This window comes from Chroicocephalus ridibundus, chromosome 3, assembly GCF_963924245.1.
Source record: "Chroicocephalus ridibundus chromosome 3, bChrRid1.1, whole genome shotgun sequence".
NCBI lineage: Eukaryota > Metazoa > Chordata > Aves > Charadriiformes > Laridae > Chroicocephalus > Chroicocephalus ridibundus.
The window spans coordinates 83687070-83709678 of NC_086286.1; the positions used below are offsets into that span (position 1 = coordinate 83687070).

At 38.4% G+C, this 22609-nt stretch overlaps 1 protein-coding gene across 1 annotated transcript in view; it reads left to right on the top strand.

Moving 5' to 3' along the window:
* MCHR2 (melanin concentrating hormone receptor 2) overlaps positions 1-22609 on the top strand; it is a 34851-nt gene that overhangs the window by 1363 nt on the left and 10879 nt on the right. Inside the window, exons 2-3 of the mRNA XM_063331113.1 lie at positions 9163-9369; positions 16823-17032. Of these exons, the coding sequence (XP_063187183.1) occupies positions 9188-9369; positions 16823-17032 (392 nt within the window). The 5' untranslated portion in view covers positions 9163-9187. The remainder of the gene's footprint in view (positions 1-9162; positions 9370-16822; positions 17033-22609) is intronic.

Genomic DNA, 22609 nt, shown 5'->3' on the forward strand with positions numbered 1-22609 from the left:
GGGGGGTTTTAAAGGCTATGGTGCAACATAACCTTCAAGCATTAAAATAGGGGTTAAAATCAGATGGGACTATTGAGTTTAAATAGTCTTTCTCCTGACACTCTGCCTTTTTTTGTTGCATTTTGATATCAGACTCATGTGAAGTCAAGTCATACCATGTGAAGAAAAATACCTTCCCTTAACAGTTTACCTCAGGTTCGTTCATCAGAATTACAGAAATAAACATCTGCTTTGTCATGCCAGCTAAGGAGTTTACTGGAAAATGCTGTGGAAGCAGTTCTCTTATTGAATTTATGTTGGCCTTACATAGAAAACTCCAAGCAGAACTTCTGCTACGATGTCATTAAAATTCTATAACTCAACAAAAATGTCACATCCTGAGCAACATTTTCAGTATTTTCTAAGTTTCTGTTGTTACAGTCCCTCCTCACAAAAAAAAAAAAAAAAAAAAAATCCGTCAAAGGGGTAGATTAGAAGTTTGTTTACACTACAGTGGTTTGTTTATCCAGGGTTATTATTTTGGGTGACAACATCAAGATTACAATAGTGGTTTGGAAAGTAACAGCTGTTCTCTTAGGTGAGTGTTCATGAAAAAGTATAAACCCAGATTTTCTGCAGTTATCTCTGATACAAGTGTGCGGGCAGTAGACTGCATAGGAAGCCAAGAAAAGGCAAAGAGAGTCTGTTGTAAGTAAAGAAAGAACAGCCAGAAAGTTTCTTATCTCTCCTGGTGTTAGGCAGTGCACCACACAGAAAGACCAAAGAAGATTATACTTGACAAGGAAATGTGATATCACTTAGCTATGACCTGGTCTTGAATTTTCATCCATCGTATAGGTTATGTGGGGGCAAAGATACAGTGGAGCTGTATGTGTAATGAAACAGGGGAATATAGAGGAAGCATAAGTAGTAATTCTCCCGGTTCTATGATAACATCCCAGTGGGTTAAAATAGAGGATAGACCCTAAGCAGGCCAGAGATTAATGTTTCTTTGTTCTCATTTAACTTGGTGTCCAGTTGATCGCTCATTCTGAAACTTAGTACTATGTCCAAGTACTGGGAAGTATCCTATATCCACTCCTATAAAAAGCCATATAAACTGTTTAAACATATGTGCTGCTTCAAATTCTTCAGCCTCCATGGATATAAATGGATAATCTAAGCAGTAACATTTACCTTGCATTTCCAGCAACTGGTCTTGTCATCATGGTGCAGATGGGCTTGTTGCATGATGGTGGAGGGACCTGTCTCAGCGATGCTTTGCACAACTGAGGCAGATATTCTGTGGTCCAAATTTCTTCTTCAGTTCTTAGGCCAAGTAGGTAGATCTCTGCTTAATTACTTCCCTGATCTCTGCTTAATTACTTCCCTTGTCCTCGGCTCTTCATTTGAACACAGTTACCCTCACCCAATTGTTAGTACAACCCAGCCCTATTTGTGAACAATCTCGTACATTTTATTTTATTTTACTTTATTTTATTTTATTTTATTTTATTTTATTTTATTTTATTTTATTTTATTTTATTTTATTTTATTTTATATTTCATTTCATTTCATTTCGTTTCGTTTCATTTCATTTCATTTCATTTCATTTCATTTCATTTCTTCCTAGAGAGAAGAAAAATATCGTTTGCAAGAAGGGCATGGTTGATATACAGGTAAACTGGTATTTCTCTGACACTTGTATCAGCAAATTAAATTGACCCATTCCACAGTTGCTGTTCACTTTGCTTAAAGAATAACCCCTTGCCGTGTAACATATGGCACACTGCTCACAGCAAACAGTCCGCAAATTTTCCAAGGGAACCATGTCAGGACACTCTTATTTACATAGCAGTGTCCCATCATCACCAGTCCTAGCATACCTATTTAAACTGATCTATGATACAAGGCAACAGTTTTATTTAGGTGGAAGATGGCCAAGTGAGACAGTGCTCAGAACATACTTATTTTAAACAATTTGTAGGCAGGATTTTTTTCAGAAGCTTTAACAGTGAAATCTTCACAAATGCCAGAGGAAGCATAAGAAGGGAAGTAATTAAGGTGTTTCAATATTTCAGAAGTAGATAATGAAAAGGTTAATCAAAAGTAGGCTGAATAGCATATCTCAGCACAAATCACAGTCATTTCCTTGGACAACAACCTTAGACAAATAACCAGTTAACTTTTATCCACCTTTATTACCTCATCAACAAGCCTTTGTGAAGTCAGTTTAGTGATCTCATCTTGAAGTGGATATAGTAAATATCATCAGTGTTTTCACTTGCTCCCTTGAGCAGGCTTCTGAACAGATTCAGAAACCCAAGGATTTCTGGATGTCCCACATTCTTATGTAATGGCTTCAAAAAACTTTGCATAAATTTTAAATTTCTGCTCTTGAGACTTGTCAGCTCAGGGCTCTTTTCCTTTCCCTCTTCCCTTTCTTTCCCCTTTCTCTCTTCCTTCTTTCTTCTTCATTCATTCTCTTTTAAGTTTTGTTTTCTTTTGTATTGTGTAAACTCCACAAGCTTTGAACGGGTGCCTCAAAACCAGAATGCTACGCTCCATTTCCAGCTTCCCAAAAGATGCTGAATATCATTCTTTATCTACTTGTACTCAACATCCTGCACTTCCCAAACAGTATTACTTCACAAAAGTTACCAGATGGCTGACAATCATTCCTAGCTGAGAAAAAATAACTAGAGGAGGTCACTCTAAAAGCAATAAGCATATTTTCCAATAAATATCAAAGTGTTAGTTCTTATGAGTCCTTTACAGTTGAACAAAGAAAACAAATCTAAGAGAACATCTGGAATTAGTATCTAGTTTTAAATAGATTCTTGCAAGATACTTATCCAAGATATTGAATGTCAAGAAGTTTGCCCTAATTCCAAACGTCCCAAATATGTTGTTATCTAATTAAAGGCTGTCCTCTTCCAATCTATGGGTAGCTTTTATTTTCTCTACACTCTGACGGTAATACTTTCAAGTCGTATATTGGTTTAAAGAGAGTCAATTCAAATTGTAAATAGAGATACAATGTACTAGAGAGGAGACAATCTGCCACACAAGAGAGAAATTAACTAAAACAAGCTACTTATACATATTCATATCTGGTAGAAATCTAATGAGTTCTCTGGTAGGGTTACCTCTGTCTTTTCCTGGAAGTAGCTTTTTTTTGTGCCAGAAGTTGTCGCAATTGAGCTGTAGGAATCACCAGAGTTTCTTCTTTTGTCTTCTTTTTAATGTTGTGTGTTCAAGCACGGAGGCCTCATTTTCAAGAATACTGAGGTATTTCTAAATGCCTTAGAAGCTGGCTGGAATTTAATCTTACACTTCTTTTAAGAAATGGATAATCAGAAATGTCCCATAAGTAATAAATGTTGTAATCAAAATGAACAGTAATTGGCTTAGAGTTACGAGAAAGGGAAGTTTACAGTTCTGTATGAAGAAGAATCAATGAATTCCCTAATGTGAAATATAAATATATTCAGAGCTTTAAGTGATATTTGATCAAGCAGGATAATATAAATAGTCATGTAGGCATTTATTTATTTTAATAAGGAATAAAAATCAAAGAACTACTTCAGAACTCGCAGTCTATGACTAGGCAAAAAAGTGCCCACAAGCAGAGCTCATGGTTGCGCTGTGGAAGCACAGGTTGCACCCATTACTCTCAGGTTTTCACACTCTTTCGTAAAGCCCTTATGACTATGCAACACTGTAATTGAGACTATAGTATATTGGTAAGATGTAGATCGAATACCAGTATAGAGAATATCTTCTGCCTCTGGATCTTTCATCACTTTACCGAGGTGTGAGAAAAACTTCATAACTATCTGCGTTTTGCAGATGGACTAGCTGAGCAACAAAGGATATAACAAACATGCCTGAGGTCATGCACTGAACTGGTGGCAGAAGCAAGAATTAAATCCACATCTTCTAGTTTTTCTAGACAGCGGATCAAAAAGCAATGAGACGAAATACGCTTTTCCCTAATTAAACAACTCAAAACATTCCAATTTAATGCTAAACTCGGTGCTGAACTGCAGAACCTTGCAACAGCAAGATGTGACTGTGCCCTTCAGACAAAATCTGAGCATGTCAAAGGCACCACAGAAAGTGAGAATAGTCACTAAGTCAAACAGTAGTCAAGTTCTACAGGTGACTTTTTCCACGTGGGAGTCAGTCTGTAACAGGATGGAACTGAATGAAAATGTGATTTTATTTTTCTTTTTTATTTCATTAAGCTGTTGCCAAGAATTATTCCTTCAGGATGCATAAATTATAGATAGAAGAAGCTATTCTCCTCCATTGATTTTGCCTCTAGTAAAAGCGTGTTGTGTTACTAAAACCAAATCAGGGTTAGTATGTACTCACTCCTCTAATAGTCCCTGGCAGTTATGAGGAGGAAGAAATTCATGGTATAAATCCCATCTGTTTTAAGCCTATGAACTGCTTAGTAACAGATAAGATACTTAACAAGAAACACATCTATATAGAAGAAGTTAAATTAGCCAACTTGTATAAACACTCCAGTAGTGTAACTGATCAAAAACAGGAAATGAAATATATGTATTTCCTGTATGAATACAGGAAAAATATTAACAACACTCGTTAAGAATCACAACTGTTCTATGCAAATCTTTCAGTGGATAAAGAACTGGCTTGACGGCCGCACCCAAAGAGCGGCTGTCAATGGGTCCATGTCCAAGTGGAGGCCAGTGACAAGTGGAGTCCCTCAAGGATCAGTACTGGGACCGGTCTTGTTTAACAACTTCATCAGCGACATGGACAGTGGCATAGAGCGCACCCTCAGCAAGTTTGCCGACGACACCAAGCTGCATGGGGTGGCTGACATGCTGGAGGGAAGGGGTGCCATCCAGAGGGACCTTGACAGGCTGGAGAGGTGGGCCCATGCCAACCTCATGAAGTTCAACAAGACCAAGTGCAAGGTCCTCCATCTGGGTTGGGGCAATCCCAAGCACCAATATAGGCTGGGCAGTGACTGGCTTAAGAGCAGCCCTGAAGAAAAGGACTTGGGGGTGCTGGTAGACAAGAGACTCAACATGAGCCGCCAGTGTGCACTAGCAGCCCAGAAAGCCAATCATATCCTGGGCTGCATCAGGAGAAGTGTGGCCCGCAGGTCGAGGGAGGTGATTGTCCCCCTCTATTCCATTCTTGTGAGACCCCACCTGGAGTACTGCGTCCAATTCTGGAGCCCCTACTACAAGAAAGATATGGACGTGCTGGAACATGTCCAGAGAAGGGCCACGAGGATGATCAGAGGGCTGGAGCACCTCTGCTATGAGGACAGACTGAGAGAGTTGGGGTTGTTCAGTCTGGAGAAAAGAAGGCTCTGAGGAGACCTTATAGTGGCCTACCAGTATCTTAAGGGGGCCTACAAGAAAGCTGGTGAGGGACCTTTTAGGATGTCGGGTAATGGTAGGACTAGAGGGAATGGATTAAAACTAGAGTTGGGACGATTCAGATTGGACTTTAGGAAGAAGTTCTTCACCATGAGGGTGGTGAGACACTGGAACAGGTTGCCCAGAGAGGTGGTGGAAGCCCCATCCCTGGAAGTTTTTTTACTCAGTTCCATTAGCTGGTTTGATCCAGACCTCAAGAAGAAGCCCTACTCCATGTCCTAAATATCTGTTCTTCCATGCTTAAGCAACCAAGGAGCCAGCTTCCTCTTTTCTCAGCTTTTGGGGTTTGTGAATTTGTGTCACTGTCATGGTGAATTTGTGTGCAGCTGGTTTCTGTGACCTTAAGTGGTGAAAAGTTACTGGTTTGAATTTTCCCTGTAATTCTATTTCTTAATGTAACGGAGTTTTGTTAATTTTGCTGCAGATGGTAGCTTGCCATTTCATAGGGGAATGACAGGATGGGTTGTAAGCATCTGTATTAGGGACATGATTTAGTGGTGGACTTGGCAGTGTTATGTTAATGGTTGGACTCGATGATCTTAAAGGTCTTTTCCAACAAAAATGATTCTATGATTCAGTATGTTACCCTGATTTACAGACCCATCATAGGTCTTGCTACACTTGGAAGAGTTTATTTCCTTGCCAGAGTTTGTAGGAAGTGAGGTACAAGAAAGAATTATGCTACTAGATCATTAGGGCCCATGAGAAGACGTCCCTGTATTTATCTTCACAACGCTGACTATATGGGTTTTGCTTTGATAGTTGAACTTAGGTTGGCTAAGATGTTTTTCTTACTGACTCAGCACTCCATTTGTGTACAGTAATAGCTTATCAGAGGAAATGCGGACACCTAACAGATGTATTAAAAACTTGAAGCTTCAGAGGGCATATTTTAGCTTTTACATTTTGTCACTGAAAAAAGCTGATGATACACTTTTGAACAGTCTGTCCTTTCAGGGATGATGTTAATTAAATTATAAGGCTTTTTTTCTACTCCCCAGCTGAAATTTAAAGGGTGAATGATGACAATAATTTTGGAGGCAAGTACTAAAATAATGCTCTTTAATAAATCGAATGAGAGAGTTAAAAAAACAGAAGGGTTTATTAGCTTTAAAGTCGGTCTGTTATATTTGACACTCTATTTACTAAACTAAAAGCTTATTCTTTTCCCAATTCTTTCATGAAGTGCTGATCTTATACTTTCAAACAGAAAGAAATATGATTTTTTTATTGGCTGAAAGATTCTCATCTGCCATTTTTACAAACAAGGTAGCACTCACTTCATAGAAACTAAGCACTAAACGCGCACAATTTTCTTTTTAGCCCAGTGTATCTTTTTACTATTAAATGACCATTGGATCAATCGCTCATTGAGAATGGGAGGTTACACCAATAACAGAACCCATTTTGAGTTTTCCATTTTTTTAATTCTTGAAAGGGATGTGATTTTGCTATAATATAGGTAATAATCACACCTCTAATGTATCCTGTAAATGCCTTAGTAAGGAATGGTTTCAAGTATATTTGTGAAGAGAAATTATTTTCACTGAGGGAGCCATTTATCTTCACCAATACAAGTAACTGTGTGACCACATGCCATTCACTCCAGCTTCATATGGCACAGATCAAACTTCACCATCAAGAGATACTTTCCTACATCATGGCTTTGCTGTGAAACATGAAGCTTCTAAAGAAGTTCTTAGTGGTCTTTGACTTAAATGCATTATAAGCGTGTAAAAAGTACTCCCTTATTTGTACTGAGGGAACATATTGATGCAGGTAAGTTTCCTCTCTGTAAACAACAGGAAACTGCTTGTTTTTAAAATAGATTTTAAAAAAATCTGTCACTGCATTTTATTTTTATTAGTTTTTCCTATTTCTGGTAGCCTCCCAGACCCCCTGGTTTTGGCAAGTAAATTAAGGATTTATCACCCACTGCGTCACTTGTATCTTGAACAGCAGAAACCTGCTACTGTTAATTTGATATTATTGCAGACCAATGACTCATCCTCCCGTAAAGACTAAAAATCTGTTAAAAGGGTAATTTTATTCTCAAATGCATAAGGGAATTTTACGTTATATAAAGGACTTTTTTACTTCATCCGAGGCTGCAATTTTGCTTCAGGATACCATATTTACTGAAATAAACATCAAATTTTCTACAGATGTAAATTTGTCTCAAATTAGGATTAAAAATACGCAAGTATGATCTGCCTTTCAATTTACTGTTTTTTAAAGTTGGGTACAGGTGTAACTGCAGGGCTGTATTGTTCTTCAGTGCCTTATCTGAAGTTGCTGGGCTCTCAGCAGGGCTTACTAAATTATTTTGAGCAGAGTGCCTTTATACATTTGTTCAGATCCTGCCAGCCTGAAGTTGCACTAGGCAAATAAAGCAGAGACTCGGGCTGCAGTTGCATGGGTGAAGTGGTGGGGGAAAGCGATCTAAGGAGAAATATACCATCTTTACTTAAGGAAATATAGGATTGCATATCCAGACAATTAAGAATCTTGAAGGTAAAGACTGATTTTGTTCAGTGTATTTTGGAAAGCAACTGTATTGGGTAGAAGACAGATAGTTTTGCTGCAACAGCTGGAGCTGTTGAAGAAATGGCCTATGTGCATCTCCAACAATGGCTTTGTCCTCAAGTACAACATATAGCTGAGAAAACTATAGGTTTCTTGTAGCTTCGGGCATCTCAAAATGGACACACGAGATTAGAGGTGATTTTGCATAAAAAGCTTAGATTTAACACCATTGCCTCATATTTCACATATTCAAGAAATGACAGAACAGGTGAGGTAGGAAGAGATCTCTGGAGATCACTTAATCAAACATCTTTCTCAAAGCTGGGTCTTCTCTAGCAGTTTGCTTGGGGCGACATTCAGTTGGGGATTTTTAACATGTCTAAGAGATATTCAGAGAGATGGAGGTATGTGGAGGCTTCACAATCTCTCAGGGCGATCTGAGTCCAGGGTTTGACCATCCGCACAGGGAAAATTTCTTTCTTGTGTTCAGGTGGAGTTTCCTGTGTTTCAGTTTGTGCCCATTACCTCTTGTCCTACCACTGGGCACCACTGAGAAGAGTCTGGCTCCTGCATCTTCTCTCCCCTGAAACCAAGTACTAACACACATTGCTCAGATTCCCCTTGAGCCTTCTCCAGGCTGAACAAGCCCAGCCCTCTCTGGCTCTCATATGCCGGGTGCACCTGTCCCTTCACTAACTTCACGGCCCACCAGTAGGTCCCTGTCTGTCTTGTACTTGGGAATCCAGACCTGGATCCAGCACTGCAGATGTGTCACCAAGCCTAAGTAGAGGGGAAGAATCATCTCTGTTGTCCTGCTGGTAATGTTCTGCCTAATGCAGCACTGGGTGCTGTTGACCTTCTTTGCTGCACGGGCACGTTGACGGCTTGTGTTCAACTTCTTGCCTACCGGGACCACCCCAGCCAAGAGAAAAAGTGGACAGTGGGCTTTCTGAGAGCAGAATAAGCACTGTGACTCTAAAATGGTGTGTCTGGGAAGATTACAAAATTCTTTAAATTATAATGGAGTTATTACAGCACAGGTTTCATTTTGAAAAAAACAATACCCAGTCCTTTTATATCCAATCCTGAATGTATAAAATATTTTGGTCAAAGGTTTTTATGAAATGCAGATGATCACTAAACAGCAATGTACACTTAGATAACAAACTTAAACAATGGTATTCAAATGATTAGTCCATGAATAAATTATTTTCTCTTGTTACTACAGAACTAAGTCCTAAAGTCGCTGAAGAATGAGTGAATTTCAGCCTTCCTGTCAGAACGGTACACCAGGCTTGTTTAACAGATCTTGGAGTGGGTGGCACCATTACCAGGTGATCAGTGCTGCAGAGACAATCATCCTTCCCTCTCTGATTGGGATAATCTGTTCAACAGGCTTAGTTGGAAATATCCTCATTGTGTTCACAATAATAAGGTATGGAATTGAATACATTTTGCAATAAGATTTATCGCTGAAGAAAATGAAATATGACTAAACTAAGGAAGTGATTTGCTCAGCAAAGACAAGGATAGGAAGTTTTTCGTGTTTCGTTTAGTCATTGACATTTACTTCTCATTAAAAAAAAAATTAAATCATGACTACAAATAGCAGTAATGTACTCCTGCTTAGCCTTTTCTCTTGTGAGAAAACACTTAAGCGCATGATTGATGTCAAACATATTCAAGGAAACCAAAATACATGCCTTCTTCCCTGGCTTCCGTTATAACTGGTAGCAATATTCCCACAGGGGCACTTGTAAAAGCTAGACTGACCTTCAAACTGTAGTTATGGTAGTAGCCAGGCATTACAATGTTTTACAAAATGCTTTTAAGATCAGTTGAAATATAGTCTTTTTCTCCTTTAAAAACTACGCTTCTACCTCATATTATTTTAATAGCAAAACTCTATCTAACTTCTGTCCATTTAGAGCAGCTTCCTAGAACTCATTGCTTCTTTCCAGCATCACCTTTCTTCTGGCAACAAGGGTCTTAGTGCCAGTCAAGGATTCTCACATGACAGGAATTAATACCTCAAGGTATTTTTGTTGTATTCTCAGAAGGTAAAATTGCTGAAGTTGCTAAAATTTTTTGGGTCATAAAATCTGACCCAGCCATCCTTTATGCAAGAAAATACCTTCTAGTCTCTTAATTTTAACAAGATATTACTTCTTCTATATAATAAAGAATTTGCTGTCAAGTGGCTGATGCTACCACAAACTTGAAATCCATAAGCATGTATCTTGAAAAAGTGGCTTTTATCTTCAGAGCAAATTTAACATTAAGAATTATGACAGCATAAAATAATAGACGTCACACTCCACAAGGATTAATAGATGGACTCCACCGCTACATGCTGTGCTGCTAAAGGCAAGATTTCCAAAGGCCAATCTAGAGCTAAGTGTCTGTCAGCCCTTGACCTTTAGTAAACTTCCCTTGAAACTACCATAAATCTAATGCCTGATACACTCAAGAAGATTGTCGCTCATAATCTGAATGCAGATGAGAAGACATGTAGAAACAGTATGTCTGAAGCAAACATAATGGCAATATGGCTTTCTAAATGTATGAATGAATAGAAAGGAAAAAAGAAATCATTGAGTTTCTAAAAATTAGTCGAGAGTCTCTAAAATAATAGAATGGAAGGAAACTGAGAAGGAACAAAAATTTTTTTTTGTCCCTGGTGAAAAGCCTTTGTCTAGCTTAAATAAAAATATGAGAGACAGAAGGAATAGACACAGACAATGACTTGGAAAAAGAGAATATAATTTAAACCGTATTTGCATTCAAATTTATGGGCATGGACATTTATACATAGGAAAAGAATTTGAAAGCAGTGTGTTAAAAATTTAATATGGTAGTTACCAACACAAAAAATGACAGCCACAAACCTCAGACTCTGTAGATGAATGTACATTTAAAATGTATCTATATTTGAAAAATAACCATGTCAAATTCTCACCTTTCACTAAACAGATCGGATTCTACTCAATGGCTCTTCTTCCGAGTTGTGTCTTCGCTCTGTATTGAACACGTTTTCTCATGCATGCATTTTAATTTTGTTAGCATTACAGAGTCAATTCTTTTAAGAGAGAAAGAAGCTAGATTATCTCTCTAATTAACTAGAAAGTTACTTACTTTCCAGTAGCAAATGGTATAATAAGGTAAAGAAAGACCCTTGGACTTTCAGCTCCCCAGTTTTGTTTGCAGGTCTGCCAGCTAGGGACAAATATTTTTAAGTGTGAATTAAAATTATATTATTGGCAGCTTACTGGGAGAAAATACCTAGAAGTCCTAATGAAAGTTACATATACTATATGCCTATACATGATATACATATACTATATGCCTATACTGAGATTTAATTTAAAAATTAGTAACTCAGTGACTTTTGGCTGGCCCTTCTTGTGGGAATGAATTTCATCCCTAGGGAATAATAGAGGGAGTTGAGATATGTTGCTATTTAATGAAAAAGAAAATGGTGGACAAAATGCTGCAAGGGTTCAGTGTCAGCCAGAAGTATCCAATAACCTTCATCCCAGCAACCTCAAAAAGCTGGTCCCCAAAACTGCAGTTCTGCTAGCAAGCATTTTACGTAAATCTACTGACTTTGGTGGACCAGCTGGTGGGAAAATGGCTATGCTTTTGTGTGGAGGGGGAAAATGTGATCCAGACAACTCCAATTAGCTGCATTAGTCTGCCTTTGTATTTTTAAGGAAGAATATGTTACAGAAGAGAAAAAGGAATCAAATACAATTTCAATTATCTATAAGTATGGCTTTTCAGATTAACTTGATTTTTAATAAGGCAGCTAATTGCAAGTGGAAAAATAGCATTTCCTAACACAGGGATTGCAAATAAGTGGCACAAAACTTGCATTCTGAGTCTTCAGCTGGAGAGGGTGTATTTGCAACTGAATGTAGTCACCAGCAGGAAGTTTTTGAAACCGCTACATACAGCTAGCCTATCCAGATCAGAGATTTTATATTATCAGATTTTATATGTTATTGTGTTGGAAGTTATTAACTTGGCTGAAGAACAATCTAGTGAGTTCAAGAATTATAACATGAGAAAAAAAAATAGCTAAAGTGGGGATGGTACTAGCCAATGTTGATAAGAAACAAGTTGCCAGAAAAGATCTTCAGGAGAAATAGGTCAACGTGGAACTTTCAGGGACTGATCATGGGGGCCAGGCAGATTTCATACTGTGCCTCAGAGACCTGGGGCGAAGTGTAGGAGTGCGTCAATAGTATTACTAATGACATACGCTGGAGAGATGTGGCTGATGTGAAAGCGTGTAAGAGTATCACACAGAATGAAACAGATAAAGAATAGAGGAGGGACTAGGACTAGAGCAAGAGAAAAGCAATAATATTTAATAGCACAAAGCCATAGAAAATTTATTTATTTATTTATTTATTTATTTATTTATTTAAATAAGTAGGAAGCACCGCTGTCAGTTAGAAAACAACAGAGGAAAAGCTCCTGGGATTGTTGTGGGCTGTCATTAAGCTAAAGCTGCGTGAGAAGCACACACAGCTGTAATACATGTAAGGCTCTGCCTTTCCAAGGGAAAGAGGGAAATGCTAATGCCATTCTCCAGGCTCATAACAAGGCCTGAAATATAACTCTCACCAGCTGTTTCCAGGAAAGATAAGATATTCAGACTGGTATAAGAACAGAAAAGAACAATTACTACAACCAGAAGAATGGAGAACTATGAAAATTCACCTAAATTGGCTTTTTTTTAAAAAAAAAAAGCTCAGATGTCTATGCTTGCTCTCTATAAATCAGGATCAAATACAGCAGAATGGGTAAAGGACTGTTTAAACTAAAGGCCAAAACGGATACAAGAGCAATTGGGTAGACCCCAGTCAGGAGGTGTTAAAGGCTGATGACTAGAAGGTGATTTTTACCTTCTAGAACAGTGATGTCCTGTGATAGCCTTCAGTAAGAGTAGTGGAAATAAAATCAGTATTTCTGAGATGACCTCCTCTGTCATGAGAAGGTCTTTTCTGATCTTGTTACCTGTGACAGCTGATGACTCAGTTCTGTAACAAGGGTTACCTCTTCCAATTTTAGGTTCCTGCATTTCCAAAATCCAGAAAAAAAACCCAAACATGTTAAACAACATACCCAGTGCCCTACAACGTATCTCGGCTGTTCTGTTCTTTATTCCTTGCTGATATGGGAAAGCTAAGTGTCTCTGCACTGAGACAGCGTGCTGTCAGTTTACTCTGACTTCTATGATTCTGTTTTAGATTTGTTTCCGAAATAAAAAACAAGCTAATGTTAGAATGTGGTATTTCCCATGATGACATCTTGCACAGCAACTGATACATGTCTCTAAGTGATGTTATCTGGCTTGGCTGTGAGATTCAGTTAAACAGTAATGGTTTTTTGGACCAGAATATCTTGGACAAACTTCTGTGTTACCCAGCAACAGATTAGGTAGTTGAATTAATTGGAATTCATTGCTAGATATGGTTAAATCAGGGAAGGCACAGAGGCAAAGATGTAGAACAGAAATTTCTTTGTGCAGTTTTTCATAATGGGTACTGAGCAAGATTCAGTCTCACAAGATTTTATAGGTCTTATCCAATTGTACAGATGTGAGCAAATTTTTTGTCCTAACTTTCATTGCCCAAGCCAGTCATCTGGGTCTCTCCATGGAGAAGCACTACTGAGAGTAATACATATCATCTTTGTCATATACCTATCTAAGACAGGTTTAATTGCCCCCAGAGTTCTGTTTCTCTGCAGTGATTATAGGAGCCAAGATCACTTGGAGACATTACAGGTCTAAATTTCAAGCATAAAATTAGCTTAGAAGTGTTCCACCCTCAATTAAAAGGAGAAAAAGATACTCTAAGTCTTTCCTGATAAATATTGAGATGTTTTTTCAGCCACTAGGAGAAAACAACATGTACATAAATGATCCAAGAGGAAGCATGGTGCATGCTTACCAGAAAAAAAGGGCTATAAGATAGTCTTAAGTAGGTGTAGGGATGCTGCTGTTGGACCTCTTCTTCTTAGGGACCGAGGATCTAGATAAACTCCAAGTGAGAGCAGAAGGGAAGTGGGCTATGGTTACCGTCAGAGCTGGAAATTTAAAAAAGCTGCTTCTAAGTCAAGCTGCTTTGCTGGGAATGGTTAGATTTTGTAGGAGTGGACAGGCCTGGGCAGGAGGATAACTTTAAAGATGGTGCTACCTGCCATTGCAGACCTCGCCAATAAGGGATGCTATTTTCACCTTTCCTATTTGAAGAAAGGGTATGTGCTTATGTTTTTAAATCTGTGATACTTATAAATCATCTTCTCTTTGACCTGAAAGATCACTTCCAAATTAACACTTAAGCTTCTCGTTAATGAAGACTCTCTGTGCAGGAAGGTATAAACAAATACTGATGACAGCACATAATGCAGTCAGAGGGGATAAATAATGACTGATGACAACACACAATGCACTTGTCATGTTCCTTGAAGTTGTTACTGGAGTGACAGCCAGTGTATGGATTATCACATTGTCGTGTATGCTCAACACGTCTTTTTTTTAATGGATTGGGATCATTCAAATCCATTTTTAATGAGTTTAATCTGTAGAAGGAGAATTGAAGAGAAGGTAGGACTAACCACAGATTTGACATATTCACAGATTTTGCAGAACAGCGGCTGTCCTTTTGTACATTTTTCATAGGGTGTTTCAGAGATGGAAATTGACTTGGCTTGGGTGGAAGGATGAATTGACCAGCTAATATCTGTGGCTTGAGAAACTGCTGAGAAACTTTCGAAACTGTGGCAAGAAGGTAGAAATCACTGAAAGGACGAAAAGAAAGAAGCTTGAAATTGAGTCTATCACTATTATTTCTCTGGATTTGTTGTTGTTGTTGTAAAGTGATAGTTTTAGCAGAAGGCAAGCACCATCATCTTAATGAAAGATAAGAAAGTTATAAACTATAAAATGTGGCCAAAATTATTCGAGATTATAAAGTTTACTGCATAAGTTACCATTTAAATATTGTGGCTCCAAGCCATCCCAGGAAACTATACAAAAGTCCATATGAAAATACGTGTCCTGGCCTCTGGACACTGACCTAAAAAGGCATCATTTTCCGAACCTCAGTGTAAAGCACGAGACAGTGGGTATTACAACACTTCCCTTTACATCAACCATGGGACAACTTTTTACTGTATATTCTTTTTTGATTGGATTTAGCATGAAGTGTGAGAGCTGACAATTTGAGATGCTTATTCTGAGTCCAAAAGTAATTTTTAATTTACTATGATTTATCCTGTTAATGTGAATGATATAAAGCAGAAAAAGACCCTTTCAAGTTCTTCGTAAAATGACATGTGCAGGCAGTTTTCAAATGCCTTGAAACCTGTGTGTTTGAGCATAATGGCACCATTCGATGCCTTGCAGGAAACACAGTTTGGGGCTTTTCTTTTCCTGGAGATTTTGCATCCTTCAGTATTCACAAAGCTAAAGGCACTGGAGGAAAAAGATCACATATGCGTCATTCTCTCCACAAGCTCCGGTCATTACTGCCAGAAGATATACTTTATAGATGTCTGGCTTTGGTTTCAGCATCATAACCAGATGACAGTGAATCATACTTCATAATTTACTGAAAATGTTTGAAAAAAATACTTTTGTCTGTCTCATTCCCTTTAGCTTAGATTTGTTTCTTTGGAAACATAGTTATTTCATAGTTTGTAGCATGCAGTGAAGGCAACATGAAAAATATGAAATCAAGAACTCTTCTCACACAGGTCATTTTAGGAAATTATGGTCATAGAGTTGGACTTCTGAATATGGATTGTGGACAGCCAGATGAAGTTTTCCCAGCTGCAGATTCTTCTGGATCTTCCCATAAGAATGACAAATAAACTGGTACTTTGCCGTAGACTGGAAAAAAAATTGGTTAGAGATACTGTGAGGCAACCCAGACAACTAGCTCAGACTAGACATCTAATTTGTAAGCAAATTTAGGTGAGCTGATTTCTATATGGAGATTGTGGACCTTTTTAAAAAGATCCTGTAATTAAAAAATACCTTACAAATATCAGTGGTTCTCAAAGCTGCTTTGTACTTCTTTCCTTGATCTGTATAGAATAAGGCAACTTAGTCAATAATTCTTTCAACTGCACGTATAACATTACTCCAAGCCTAAATCAGGGGCCATACTAAGATAAGGATTACATTTTGGTAAAGGAATCTAGAAAAGCATATATATCACACAAAAACTATGCAATATAGACATTACGACATTGGAAAAGCCAAACTTGCATTACTTAGATGAAGACTGTGTATACAGTTTTAACTCAGTTGTGTTCCCTATGTATGTATAAACTTCATGATACTACCTTTAAACATTTGATTGCATACTATTTTTTTTTTTCCCCAGAGGATCATTCCTCTTTCACCAGTTCCCTTTTTACCTTGAGCACTTGAGAACATCCTGTCTGCATCCTTAAGCAAGACTCAGCCCTGGATCAACTCCATTACAGGAAGGCTCTGCTCTCTCCTCCTATTTATGCTAGGCTGTTATTTCTGGAGTTCCTATGTCCATCAGACCTGTGTTTATTTTGAAACCTTTATAGTTTTCAAAGGAGAATATGGATAACTGTGCTGGTGTTAATAAATTAAATAACTCATTCAGCCTCACCAGAAAGCAAAATTATGACAAATATATTTTTCTCGAGCCTAAAATATTTAGTTTGAAATATCTGTGGGTTGACAAACTTCCCCTGACTATGAAATAGTCATTCTGACAGTGTACTTATTGCTGTCCAGTTCAGTTTTGAGGTCTGGTTATCAACGGTATACTTGGAAAACAATACAGTAACTATGTCAAGTAATCATCTTCATGCCTTCCAATTTATTTCAGAACTCAGAAGAAAACTATCCCAGATATCTACATCTGCAATCTGGCTATAGCAGATTTGGTTCATATCATTGGCATGCCCTTTCTCATTCACCAATGGGCACGTGGAGGCGAGTGGGTTTTTGGCAGCCCTCTTTGCACCATCATTACCTCCCTGGACACATGCAACCAGTTTACATGCAGCGCCATTATGACAGCAATGAGTTTGGACAGGTATGTCATTTCAGATTTTAATTCTGTACCCCAGGACAATAATCCCTGTGTTTATGCAAAGCTGTAGTAATTCAAGAATGAGAAATGCCATCAGTTATGGTTAATGATTTTTTGAAAACTGCGGGAATTCTTCTCTGACGTTTGTGGAGATATTTTAAGTCTTGCTATAGCATCATGCTGTGAACAAGGCCTTAAGGGATCCTAATCGCCACTCTTCTGGGGTTTATTTTTAGGGACGCAGCATCTACTAAAGGCTTAATGTCACTAAAACTATATTTGTTTTAACCATTCTTGTTGAAGACAAAAAATTTTCTTCCAGGCTGACTGCAGAAACCTACTGTATCATTTGTTTTTTTAAAACCTATATTAAAATACAGAAAAAGTACAACAAGAATTTTAGATTTCATCACAACTAAAGATTTCAAAACCAGCATCTGTATATTCCTGACCTTAAGGAAAAAGTCACGAAACACAGGAAAGAAAAGTCTGCTTTGGACCAAAGAGGTCTTCTTTCATATGTCAGAGAGAGCATGAAGGAAAACAAAAAGACAAACTTTCCTGCATAGCACGAGGCACTAGTCAGTCATTAAGACGTTCAAGAGACAGCTTTGAACTTATGAGCTAGAATAAACAGAGCCAATGAGAAGGATGGTTGCTATTGAACTTGTAGCGTACAAGACAGCATGCTTCCATGGAAGTGGAATTCAGCTGCTAAAGAGAGGGAGAGAAAAATCATCAGAAAAGAGCAAGCAGAAAGTAGAAAATTGAAAGTTTGAAATAATTCTGAAATAGATAAAGTATGGCTGTCACAAAGAGGCTACACTAACGCATGATATTAGAAGTCTTATTTGGTTGACATGTAGTTAAAAAACAGCCAAGAAACTATCAGTTCCTTTGAAGTTCGATGTTAAAAGCTCTGTTCTTAATTTGCATATGAGTAATATGACAAATGACAGTCTTTTCCTATATTCCTAAAGAATTTACACATAGCAGTATCTTTAATCTTGCTGTTTAGAAAAATATTTTATGCAAAAGACAGTAAGCATTAAGGCAGGAAAAAGACATGACATCCTAATGAGGAAAGTCAAAATATTAAAACCTGGTATAAAAAACCAGTTTATGTCCCAAGTAAAGCCATGTCTTAAAATAGACATTTGGGTGGGTTATTTTCAAATTACTGAGGGTAAGCCTGTGCTTTCTTTTCTATTTTAAGGCAAGTTTTCCCATCTCAAATACGCTTGCCTAGGGAAAGCTCTTCAAATTACTTCTCTCCTATTTCTTTTATAACTGCTAATACCAATTGTGACACCATAGCCAAGAGAGACAAAGGTTTTTCAGATAACAAGCTCCCAAACTGTTTAGTGCTTGATAGTTTCAGTAAAGCACCTCTGAATCCACCCAGGAGCTTTCATTAAGTGAAAGGATTAAATCAGCTATTTTGCAAAAACAAATCAGCAGAGTTTATCAGGTTTTGTTTCACTGTAAAATCACCCCAAATTCACAATAAACGCAAGAAACATAATTATACCTTAGTAAATGCTATGGCTAATGTAATATCGGACAGCTTCATGTTCTCTTTCACATTTCTCAAAAATAAAAGCATTTCTAAAGGGAGACAAGAACAGGTCAGACCAGGGAAGACACTTCCAGAAGAAGCATGAGATGAATAAAATGCAAATTAATACCTGTCGCGTTGCTGGATAACATTTTTATTCACTGAAATCCTCTATTTCATAATAGGAGTGAACAATGTCACGCAACGGTCCAACAGAGACCTTACTATTTCAGCATTTCTTTTTGCAAATCAAATTTCTTTAGAAGATCTTAAGAAGTGTTAAAACCAGCTGTTCTCTCCATGGAGTTTTAAGGGTCAATTTATGAGGGGCACTATGTAGAAAAGTTTGCTTTCCATTACTTACTTTAATATGAAATAAGAAACATTAAGGAAAACTGTAAAAACTATGCCAGTTGAGTGTGCATATTAAAATTTATGAGAAAGTTTCCTAAGCTGATATCAAGCACACTTTTTTAATACAGATTCATGTTATGCCACAGGCAGATATTAAATTAAACCTGGGTGAAACTTTGGTAGCAGAACTTTTGCCTATTGGTTAAAAGAACGTTTCGTAAGAAGCAACTCACAGCACCTGTTCTCTGGATGCACATAGGCACGCATAGGCAACAATCCTAATATAATTTACTCCCATGTACACGAAGAGTAAATCTGACTCTTTGATTAAAATATCACTATGCAAATATGGCCTAAGTGAAATCAGAACTGTGTACGATGCAGACAGCACCTCCTCAAGCCCAAATATTGACATAGTCTCATGTCACAGTCTCTCGTGCGACAGGAGAGATGGGTGAAAAGAAAGTCCAGTATGATGTCCTATACTAACGTTACTTGGAACATTCCAAGAAGTCACTTGACTTAAATGAAGATTAATATTGCAATTAGCGACGGTAGTGACTTCTTTAAAATGGCAAAGGAACGCTTTAAGAAAAGATCCAAGACTTACACGTTCAAAAAAACTAATCCAGATTCGGAAGTCACATCACTCCTTATTTCTTCACAGCACACAAGATGCAGCTGGTAAAACCTATGTCGTACTTTATTCCCGTGACAGAAGGCTGGGAGGCACATCTCATTTTCCCTGCCACACGAATCCACTGGAGCACCTCACAGGAAAATGCCACTGTTTGGGTCCCTTCTTACAGAGTGCACTTCCTTCTGCCTACTTCTGCAAACTTTGGTTATAAGAAAAGGTGTAAACCTCTTGATAGGGGATCCGAGGCGTACTTTTGGTATGGCACAGCTATACAATCTCATTGCAGCCTCCTGAGAAAGCTGCTAAATGCTAAGCTTTGCGAAAGTTCCTAGAGTAGAACCATGCATGGCTAAGAAAGGTCAGATAGATTGCAGCCAGAGACAAGATCATTGAGGTGGAGACAGCAGCTCAAAGGTTCAAGAAGAGAAACACAGTCATGAAGAAACATAAAATACTAACAAAAATCAGGGAGTCTGAAGATGCCCCTTTATTCCCATAGACACTGCCCAGCACAGACTCAAGGGTGCCGTACAGGGGTGGTAAGCCCTAGCTGTCTGTTGCCTATTGTAATCACCAATAAATAATTGCTTTTGGTGAATATCCTGTTTGCAAAGTGTCTCTGTGCATGGGAAAAATTCCCTGAGCAAGTTCTTGAAGTCTGAGAGTTACACAGGGTGCCAGGCAATTTTGAAGGCTGCATAAATATTTATTTAGCCTATCCCTGTAAGGCTTCAGGCACATAAATGGAGAGGTGAAGCTGGGAAGATAAATCTGGCGTAAGTAGCTCTGTGACGGCTGAGAAGAAACAGGCAGGTGTTCCAAGTGTTTGCAGCAGCCAAGATTGACAGGCGTGAGAAAATGTGTTCCCGGTTTGCCCGTTGTTGTAATGTTGCTCAAAGAAATATTTACCAAGGCAGTATCACTGGTAGGACGGGGCCATATCTCTATGAAAGTCGTGGGCTTTCAGTTATTTAAAACCAGAACCACTTGATTTGTCATGGGCTAATCCATTTACTCATTCTTCACACTCCTTCTGTCGCTCCTTGCTTCCCTTCACATGCAGCCACAAACACCCCAGCCAGAGGAAAAGGTAAAAGCTTTTTAAAAGCTCAGTCTCCTGAGCAGCCCTTAATGTGCCTTTGAGTGTAGTACACTTTGCTGCCCCTTGGGGCAATCCTAACAGCAGTACATTTTGAGCCAATCCAGATGATATATTAATAATTAACAATCAGATAATTTATAATAATTAGTTATATCAATCATAATAATAGTGTCGGTATACTATATTGTGACAATATGCAATACATAGTAATAATGCTAGACCATAAAATGTCAAATATGATAGGTTAAGATATGTCCAGAAGCAGGAAGAAAAAAAGTGAGGAAAAATCCAAGCTCTAAGACACGTTTCCCCTCTCCTTGTCCTATGTGCATGACATCAGTATGACCCCATGTTTACGGCTTTGCCAGAAATCACACAAGATGACATGCAATTACCTACAACTTTATCTAGGAGAGCATGCTCCCATGAAATATTTTCTCCTTCAAAGTGTCACCTTGGCTTTTAAGATTGTACCGTGTACTTTGGTGATGGTTGGCCTGATAGATATTGCTCCAGGCATTGTAACAGCAAGTTTGGCAGAAAGGCAAAAAATGAAATGCTGTAATAGGCATGGGTAACAGACATCACATACATGGTGCCTTGCGCTTTTTGAGAGCTCTGCAGGCTCCATCACTGCCTCCTTCGCCATCTCTCTGTGTCAGAGACACAACTCAGACACTCCCGTTATTGTTTGTTTCAGGTTAAGTATTCTTCAGACTTTTCCCAACAAAATACTCTTTTATTGCTGATGATTACTTTGTCAGATGAGGCACAAGTCTGCCTTTATGTCCCACTCTCTGTTTGAAGTGGAAATTACTTCCTAGCTTCAAGATAGCATGTTTCCCCAAATGCACCAATCATGTTTCATTTCACAAATTTATCATCAGAAAATAGGCAAGATTGAAAATTACATCCAAACTGAAATGACCAGTAGAAACCCACTGCTGCAAAAGAATGGAGACAAAAGCTGCTTGATAAGTATTTAGGGTGAGATTAATTTCTCGTTGTCCGGGGAAGAGTAAGTCAGAACACCGGCAGGCTGGAATAAGTTTAAGTTCTATCAAGAATGGAATTTTTCGTAGAATCATAGAATCATAGAATCTTCATTGTTGGAAAGGACCTTTGAGATCATCGAGTCCAACCACACACACACACAAAAAAAACCTAGAATCTCTGCCACTAGAGCATGCCCTGAAGTGCCACATCTAGACGTTTCTTAAATACCTCTGGGGATGGTGACTCAACCACCTCCCTGGGCAGGCTGTTCCACCGCCTGACCACTCTTTCAGTAAAGTAATTCTTCCTAATATCTAATCTAAACCTCCCCCACCCTCCCCTCCCCTGGTGGTGTTTTCATTCCATCCACCCTAATGATTTCCTCTTCATCTTTAAGTTCACTAAATGTCTTTTTTTCCCTTTGCCTCGATGAATATTAAAAATGAGAATTAGAAACCCAGCGAAATTATCCTTTATAGTCACCTATCAGTATATGAAAATGTCCAGCAAAATCATTGATCCAGGAAGTGTGAAAAGTCATCTTACAATACTTAGGGAAATACACATATATGCAGGCCAGATTTTAAGGGATCATTAGTCACCTGCCCTACGGTTTTGTGAGAAACCTATGAAAACTCAGCTCTACATCCAGGAAAACAATGTCCACCCCGCAAAGGAGCCAGGATCAGCCAACACCTGGGCAGTGATGGGAACCTCTGGAGCAGGAAGATGTGGATTCAGTACCCATCCCAGGCTAGAGGGCTCATTTGCACATGCCATTCCTTCCCTTAATGGTCTTCAATGCCCATTAACGCAGTTAGTTTTATTACAACCTACGTTAGCCTGACAGCCGCTAGACTGCAGCTGCTATTGAAATGTTACATTCACTGTTGGCCAGTTTTGAGCTGCGCTGGGCCGTGGTTCTTTGAG